The following is a 9,207-nucleotide window of genomic DNA, read 5'->3' as shown; positions in this document are numbered from 1 at the left end:
CTTGGTCCAATATACAACGCTTTTATGGCGAGCAGTAATTAGCCGCCCTGCACATTAATCATCAACACCACCAATCACACATAAACACTCGATCCGTTCCGCTGGTCCGGTGCTTGATTGAAAGGGTAAGCACTCTTAGTAAACAGCTCGAGAGCCCATCACCATCAACTTCCAAGACACTGCTCGAGATACCAAACTAAACTCCAACTTAAAACAACAGACCGTAGCACCGCCTTTGCAGCCCGAAGCACCGACTTGCCCGACGTTCGAAAGGATACTGGATGCTGGATGCTAATATCTAAATCGTAAAAGTTGCTTTCTTTCCTCATCGCATCGTTATTGGATGGTTGGGCGGGCACGGAGAAACGGGTAACCCCCGGACCCCCGGCAAGCCGTGTGGCGACGGGATTCACCAAAAAGGCAGCATCTACAGCAACGGTCCGTGCTAGAAAGGATGTCGGTCACAGCACGGCCCGAGAGCGTAAAGTAACGTCCAGTCGCTGCTCCTGCTGCGAACGAACCGGCGGAGTGAACCGCGGTAGATGGTAGATCCTTACGGCTTGGAAGATTATGTTCGTCGAAGATACGCTCACCGTTCGATGGTGACTTTCGCATCGGAATCTTAATGTTTCGCAAACGGTCCCCAGAGCCGTTGGTTACGGTGCTAGGGAACGAGTGCGAGAGTGAGGCACTATTGATCAACGATTCGAAGAGCCAAGGAAGGGAACGAAAAACCGTTCGACAAAATGCACATCGCATCATTGCAAAGCGCTATCGGGTTTAGTGGTTAGTCGGAAGCATAAAAGCTGTAATATTAATCTTCCGCTTGAAGTATATTCTTAACGATCGTGCACGATAGGTGCTGCAGTGTGATGCTAATGAGCATGAAAGATTTTATCGATGGTTGATTAAAGCGAGCGTATACGTATCGTAAATCACTGTGATGTGTAGTGGTTGATCTCTGGCAGGGTTTCCGTAAGCGAAGAGCATCCTGCTTTGTTCATCAAAAAGCATAATGCGTAAAAACATATTTTAAAAAATGTTTTATACTTTTTGGAATTATAAATAGAAAGAAACGGATTTTATGACACCGTTGTTATTACACCGAATGAAGTCTTATAGCACTTAGATTAGTAACCTAAAACAGTTTCAGTCTGTTGACTTTGTACTCTCGAAGTGACATATACTACTGCGTTAGGGATATATTAGCTTGTTCATTGTTGAAGAAACATTGAAAGAATAGTACTCATTCAAGTTGCACAATCGTAAGCGATGATTGTATTCCAACACTCCTGAGTCATGCACTTGGACCGTGCCAAACGTTATGGTACATTTAGCTTCCAAATCAAGCGGCCACTCAGCAGAATGTTAAACAAATAGTCTAATCGCTGATGGTTTCGGACAGTATGTTTCGGTCGGTACAGTTCCAAACCAAAAATTGCCCTGATTAATGATTCATCAATCTTCTGTCAATTCGTCAATCCGCTTCTCCTGCGAATCAGTGCGCCTCGTGCATCGTCGTTGTCGTGAAGCAGCGGAAAGGGGCGAAAGATGAATAATGATGGCTGCAAGCTGCCATCGCAAGGACAACGTGTAGTGTCGGGCGATGGAGGGGGAGTGAAGGGAGTGGTGGTGATGGTAAACATTGAACAAAACCAGCGGCACCATCCACCGACGACCGGGATGGGTATTTTACTGAATGGCCTCAACTGGAACCCGGCAGCAGTTGGCTTGTGTATCACTGGTACGGTTGCTTCAACTTTCCCCCCGATGCCGGCAGTGTCTGATGTCTTGATGTTGTGTTTCTCCACTTGTTATTTCTGCAGGCGACACAGCAGACAAGTGTGTGTGTGTGCTTGGGGACAAGAATTTAGGGGACGGTTGCCAGCGAGGCGAATGATCGATAATGAAATGGGAGAAGGGAGAAGGTCGTCCGTTGTTGGCACGATGTGTAAACATTTGAAGTTTTGTTCCGAGGCGACGGATTGTTTAGTTAGGAATTCAATTATCGAGCTGTTCCATTCATAGGATATGGGTTTAGATTTTTATTTTTATAAATAAAAGAATAGGATGTAGGAACACTATTGAAACCGAACCATAAAACATTGTTTGCAACTATGGAATTTTTGATGAGAAGAAATTGAGTTTGATATTTTTAAATAAGTATGCAAAAGAATGCGTAAAATCATTTTCAAAAGATTTTACGGCGATACAAGTTAAATATTTTAATATTTTTATGGTATATAAATATTGCGTTGACCAGGAATATCAATGTTTCTCGTTGGGAAGCAGAACATTATGATAGTTTCACACAATTTCTTGAACGCAGATCAATCCGGAACCAAACACTCTAGGTCAGTGGTCGGCAAAGTACGGAGCCGTGTACGGCTCTTTCGCACTTTCAGTGTAGCACTTTGTCGAAAATGGTCCTTTCCCTGCCAAGCTTCCTGAAATTATACCATAAAATGGTACTCATCTTAACCTTGTCGCTGGTTCATTAAAATATTTTTATACATTCAAGACATTGTTGAAATTTTCCTTGAAAACATTGCGAATATGGGATCTTTTAATAACCGATTAGGTCGGTTGAATCGGTTACTTGAGGCTTGAGCCATGCTACAGTGCGTGATAACTTTATGTTAGCCTTAGCCAACCATTTCTCTCTTGGGCCATAATGCAGCATGAAGCATCAAATGGAAACTTTTCATAAACCTCTTGACAGTCTATTCCAAGCACTGTTGCACTGCTTGTATGGCTATTTGTATGATATTTGGCTCTTTGCTCCAAGAAGTTTGCCGAACCCTGCTCTAAGTTATTAGAACTTCCAGAATATCAACTCCAGTTAACTCCGTTGCAGCGATCTAGTAACAGCAATCATAGTGTCTCAACTCAAAAAAATAAAAAAAAACTAACCATGTTCGGAGCTCGGTGTACAAAAATTGCCTATTCATATTAATTAACATTTTTCAAAGTAACCTCCACTCCGCGAAGCCAAAACATGACTACCGTGTACTGTAAGCACGCTCAGCCCACTGCTTTTGAAAGGTCATCCATGTTCTAGAAAAGCCATCACAGCCATAGCGATTGTCCGAAAAATTAGGATCAGCGGTCCCAAAGGTGACCCAGTTCACATGAGCGCTTTTCATCGTTCGTGTATCAAAAATTCATTTTACATTGCATCATTTCAATCGCATGATGAAGAGCACCGACACCACGGGGGACCAGTTACAGAACACTTTGGCTGCAAAGCGATGCATGCTATCAAGCGGGCGGAAAGATCAGCACGGGTGTATGTGTGTGTGAATGGTGTAAAGGCACTCATGAAAGGACTCTCTTTCAATCGTTTCAAGGACAGGATGCTCTAGGGCAGGCGAGCGTTCGTAGAGTCGTGACAGTATCGTTTTTTTGCCTTTCCTTTAATCAAACGCATACAAACACCCATCGTGCCAAGCCGTGACGTCAGTGATGACGACAGGGGACAATACGGCATCATGTTGCTTGTTGACGCCCTTGCTGGTAAGGAGTTCTACAGATGAAAAGAATAAACCCCCTACTGGAGAGAGTAAAAGCGGGAGAGCAAAAACACAACATAAATCGAACAACAACTAAGGACCAGCCATACAGCTACAACCAGCGCACTCACGCGAGTCATGGCCGAACCGTTTCGGTTGGGCCAAAGATGTCGTGGTTTTGGTGGCACGCAGCACCATACCGCGCTTTTGCCCGAGCATAAAATGGCTCCCCCACTGGCTGGACGGTGGCTGGGCTCTGGGAGGTCGGACGGAAGGTCGGAGACATCAAGACGCCAAACCCGAACGGGCAGACGCTCCATTTCGGTGTTACACACTCCCACACCCTCGACAGCATCCTCACTGTCGCGGGATCGCGAACCACGAAGACGAAACCGACCCGCAGATGGCAAAGTTCGTCTCGAGATATGCGCCGTTTTGCTAGGAACTGGTGGCGGTGCTGGTGGTACGCTTTTCAAATTATAAACCACACATCGGCACGTTTGTGCCTTCGGGAGGAAGTTTCATCTCATCCGTCGCTTCAGTGGCCTTTTCTGGTCCACGGCGGTGGTTCGGCAATCGACAGCGGCAGCAATTTCACGCATCGTGCGAGCAGCATAACAAACCGTGCTATTAACACATACACCAAATCACACCACTCACTCGCGAACGGTTTTGACGGTAGCTTGCCGCTCACCGTTTTACTGCGAATATTTGTTTATCGATCGCGGTGAGACGGGTATCTGGGGCCCTTTTTTAATTTTCTGTACTGTGGGGTGGTTTGACTTTTGGTCCTGGTATTCCACGATACCAGCGAGAAGAGTGCGAGTCGGAATGGGGCCGAAAACAAATAGGTGAGCATAAATAAAATTAGTATCAAAAGTCCAAAGACCTGCCCCGTCCGAAGTATGGATACGCACCAAAGCATTCGAAACTCTCACACACTCACACAGTTACGCACGGAAGTTTGGTAAACGAGAATCGTTGCTACCTATAATGACCACGAGCAAGAGGACCCCTTAGGGACCAAACTTGACCCCTAGCGTCAAAGTAATGTGAGAATATGTAACCCCCTGGAGATGGTGGATTATTTTTTTTAACGAACAGTTCGTACTAGCCTCAGTAAAAAGTGAGTTTATAAAAAATGAATCATCATCTTTTTGCTCCGGGTGGACTTGGTTTTTCCAAGCGATGGAGGCGCCTGGTGACGCATCGTTTTTTTTTTTTGGTACTGCTGATGGGAAATGATGATGCCCGGATAAGCTTCGGTCGATGACAGTCACATTTTCGGTATGCTGGGCATGTCAGCTGCCTCGCAAAATACCCCCAAACGGTGATGTTACCCTTTCGCTAAACGCTCAATACTCACGCACTGTACATTTGGCGGCAGTTCGATCGGAGAACGGTGTCTCCGCACGTTTCACACGGTTAGTTTGAGTACGAAATAAAACATTAGGTGAAACAACAAAACGAAGGGGGAAAATATAACAACAGAACGGCCACTTTTCCACCAGCGGCCACAGCCACAGCCGTTTCGAAACGCTTGGGAATATACAAAGCACGCACCACGAACGCGACCGTCGCTCCGTACGACTGATACGAGTGGCTTTGTGTCGAGGCTTACGGGCAGTCATTTGGTGTAAGTTTTCGGGCACTCAGCTCGTTCGTTCCGCGTACGCCCCGCACCCCTGCACTACGGTCCCCGTTTTAAAGATGGGATCTCACGATGAACGTGGAGTACCAGGCGCCTCCATTTGAAAACAACATTCCTGCTGGCAAGAATGATTCTGCTTAGAAATACCGTATGATGTATATCCGTGACTGTCTGTGTGGGTGTGTGTGTTCAGAAGAGAGAAAATACTATTTCCTTTTCTACCTCCTTTTCCGTCTTCCTAAACAGGAAGACGGTTGTAGATGTAAACGATGACGTGTATTTACAACACACTCTCTGAGTGCCGGTGAGTTACGCAGAGATTCGGGCGCTCATCGACGTCAGCAGCAGAGCCCGGAGGAAAGGCAAGTGGTGCACATGGTCACCCTCTCCTCAAGATGTGTACAATGAATAAAAAGTAAGCGAAACCGTTTTGCAGAAACTCGTTCGGCACGTTCGGTGCGGTACGATAAAACGGGCTCATTTCGTCATCATGCCATGGGTGGAGAGCGGTACACTCGAGCGGATCGACAGCGGTACGGCGTCCGTACCGACTGCTACTAGAGGCGAAAAAGGTGACCGATTACAGCAAGCACTTTTCAAGGCTCTCGAGCTGCACGCGGGGGTCAACGGGTAGCGGGAATACATTAACATTCATTATGCTCGGTTCGGGTGCAGAGCAGGAGCAGCGCAGAAGTGAACTTAAAGGTGTTTGTAGCTATCCTGGCAAACGATATGGCGAACGCTGCAATCTCATCTGGGATTCGGTTTGCTATTTTGTTCGCAATTTGCAATTGGAATATCAATCTTTTGCAAAATCTTGTCTTTATTCGTAAAATTTCTGTGCTTGTTTTATTGCCATCATTTTATTTTCATTGATTAAAATACAGTTGAGCGACTTGAAAGACATACATAATACTGATTTCAAGTGCAAATGTTCCAATTTTTCGTAGAAATGATTGCGTGCATACGAATCACAGGGCCTCTGCGTTACCGAAGCGTTCCGAGAAATTTGTTTACATTTACAACTGACCACCGTCAAACGGTGCCGTGTGAACGCACTGGAAAAGCACAGCACGTGTTACCGTTGCGCATACAAATAAGGATGCAAATTAATTCGAAGTAAAAGGCTGGCATATTTTAACAGCTACAATACATGCATTTCCTGCAAAATGCTTTTAGTTTGGGCGATGGGTAGAAACGGCGAATTATTTTACAGCATTTTTTGTACCAGGAAATATATCACTTGAACGAACAATCTATGCAATTTTTATAGTAGCAATTTATGCATTAATTATAGTTACTACATCAGTAATAGTAAAATAGCATTTTTTCAACATTGTTATGCGTAGTTTTGTAATTTAAATTAAACATACCATTCTTTCGTGAAGTCTCAACCGTAGCTCATTTGTAGATGAAAGTAGCAAACTTTTATTTAGCGATGATTTTCCATACCACGATTAAGATCGCAAAGATGAAACATAAAGTGTTTGTAAACAATTACATTTTTTAACATTTAATTAACGCCTGAAGATATGCATTTGGGTAAACAAAATATGCCGTACTGAACATCATTTACCCTGCCAATTATTTAATCATCAGGCTGGAAAAAGCATGCGTTATGTAAGGTTCCATGGGTAATCTACTTGATAGTCCCAGTATAAAATTCAGCAAAATGTCCTTTTGCAGAATAAACACACACACCAGCCAAGCCTTTTACCGTGTGTAAATGAAAGAAAAACAACAACCGTTTATTTTGCAGTGTACGGCTCGGGTCCGAGCCGAAACCAATTTGCATTCCAATTTCTCCAAACGTAAACATAAACCACCACTTACTGACCCAGTAACACCAATCCGACAAACAAAATGGTTCAGGACTTGTGCGCTAATAAGTGGAACAATGCTGAAGCATACGTTCATCACACTCCACTGCACTGCATTAAACTGAGTTGGGTTTCAACGATCCCCGTATCAATCTTGAGCACCACCTTCCTTCTATTCTAACCAGTGCTCAGTTTACTTTTTGAACGATTTGTAAACAAATCCGGATCCCTTGTCAAAGCGACGCTGGCGCAGCAAAACTCTCCGAAAAAAAAAAACTTTCATCGTGTGTCCCTTATACAGCTGAAACTCTCACACTCAACAAGAGGTATGGATTGCGTATGTGTGCGTGATGTTTGGAAATGAATTCGCTCTTATTTTGTCCTCATAAAAAAGCCTGGTATGCGAGCAGGGACGAGAGAAAAACGGACGGTACGACACCGATTCAGATGGTCCTGTGGCACGCATACAAGTGCAAACCGGAGGAGGGGTTGGAAGGAATGTAAGAAAAGAGGCCGTTGTATTTATCTGCAACACGATGGCAACGTAGCTGCTGTGCTTCGGGCAGTAATGGATTGAAACTTTTCCCAAGTGTCACTAATACATTGCAAAGGTCGTGCCCTGGGTCAGCTCAATGCTGATGGGTGTGTGTTTGTAAGCAAGCTAATACAGATTAGTTTCTTGTTCAAACTCGTTCTGGATAAGCAGGCCATGAAAGACACATCTAGGGGGTTTCGTTTATTTTTGTGTTGATGCCCATTCGGATAAAAAAGATAAGGTTGGGAAAAAGTTTTACCTTCACAGTGGAAAAGGAACCTAACTGAAGCATCCTGCCGAATACGAAACACGGGTGACGAATGTATCGATCAAACGCGGGTGTGTCATAATGTATCACCGGCTCCGTGAAGGGGTAGAGCTCGTACGGTTTAGTTAGCGCAAAATGGGTTTTCGCGAATCGCAAGGACAACAGATTGAGCACCATCGAGAAAACCGAAGCTCACGTGTAAAGGCTTGAAAGCAGACTGACCTGAAGGCTGCCTCCCAACCCTTCCTCGCACTACCCCACGCCTTTTCCCGCTTCCCTTCCAGCTTCCTGCTACCGTTCACGCTCTCTTCATATTGGTTGAGAAATGCGTACCGCAACGAGCCTTACGGACCCTGATGGATATAGACGAACGGTTCTAAAAATATACACCACAGTGCGCTGATGGACTTTGCTGTGGTAGAAAAGATTACAATCGAGGTTTTTTTTTTGCAACAAACCCATCCACCCCGCACGGTCCCTGTGTAGAGGAAAAGCGCGCCCCTTAGAAAGAAAAACTTTCACTCTCTGCTTTTCTTGACACCCGCTGCCGCATACGTCCACAGTTATGCGCACTGCATGGCATCACCAACACCAGCAACATACGTTGTGCATCGCTGGTAGCGCTGCACTGCTACCCACAGTTGTCACACTCGACACTGCCCACTAACACAGATGCAACGTGGCGCGACTGCACCGCTGCTGCAACTGCCAAGCAAACCGATTCTTGGAATGCGTCCAACGGGAACGGTGTCAGTCTGGTGCGTTGACCAGCAATTCAGTTTAATGTATCGACCAACCAGCTACCCGTGGGATGGGACTACGGCAATACGAACTGTGTTACTGTGCCTTGCTGGGGCCTTTTGCACTGTGGAGCAGTTGGGGAATGTCAACTTTCGAAAAAAAAAAACAGGGATCCGACGGTCGCGTTCTGTCTCATAACGTGGATGTTCTCCCAACATATCAGCGCTCAACTTGTGAGGTTAGTGCGCGGGTTGGGTGCTGGGGAGGGTCCCTTTCATCGTTAGCGTAAACTTCACGGCCCACTAGACCGGAGAGTGCAAACGTACCAGCGTCGATTGTATGGGAATTCCGTGCACACGGAGCACACGAAGCAGCTCGTTTACCAGTGCCAGATGTGTCCCTGTACGTCAAGCGTGACAGTGTTTGTCCTGCTCCTACCCAGTGACAGCACTTGTTTGCGTTGTCCTAAAAATTTTGCGCGAACCCTTACCCTCTGGTGATCCACGTTGCCCACGGATGTTCCATTTCCAACCATCGAAATTAAACAAAAAAGCAAAGGGGGGAAAAATATATCCAAAACCGCTACGCTTACCTTAAAACTTATATACATCCACGCTGCAAATCCGGCGCATTATCCACTTCGTGCGGCACACACACCCGATAGTGGGACCTTTGGGACC

At 45.6% G+C, this 9,207-nt stretch overlaps 1 protein-coding gene across 1 annotated transcript in view; it reads right to left on the bottom strand.

Annotated features, from left to right (window-relative positions):
• Nucleotides 1-4,889, bottom strand: part of LOC128709883 (voltage-dependent calcium channel type A subunit alpha-1-like) — an 18,558-nt gene extending 13,669 nt beyond the window's left edge. The window contains exon 1 of the mRNA XM_053804919.1: nucleotides 4,879-4,889. Within this exon, the coding sequence (XP_053660894.1) occupies nucleotides 4,879-4,889 (11 nt within the window). The remainder of the gene's footprint in view (nucleotides 1-4,878) is intronic.
• Nucleotides 4,890-9,207: the final 4,318 nt, after the last annotated feature.

The sequence above is a fragment of the Anopheles marshallii genome, chromosome 2 (genome assembly GCF_943734725.1).
Source record: "Anopheles marshallii chromosome 2, idAnoMarsDA_429_01, whole genome shotgun sequence".
NCBI lineage: Eukaryota > Metazoa > Arthropoda > Insecta > Diptera > Culicidae > Anopheles > Anopheles marshallii.
Note: the sequence above shows the minus strand (reverse complement) of the source record. Positions and strands in the feature narration are given on the sequence as shown.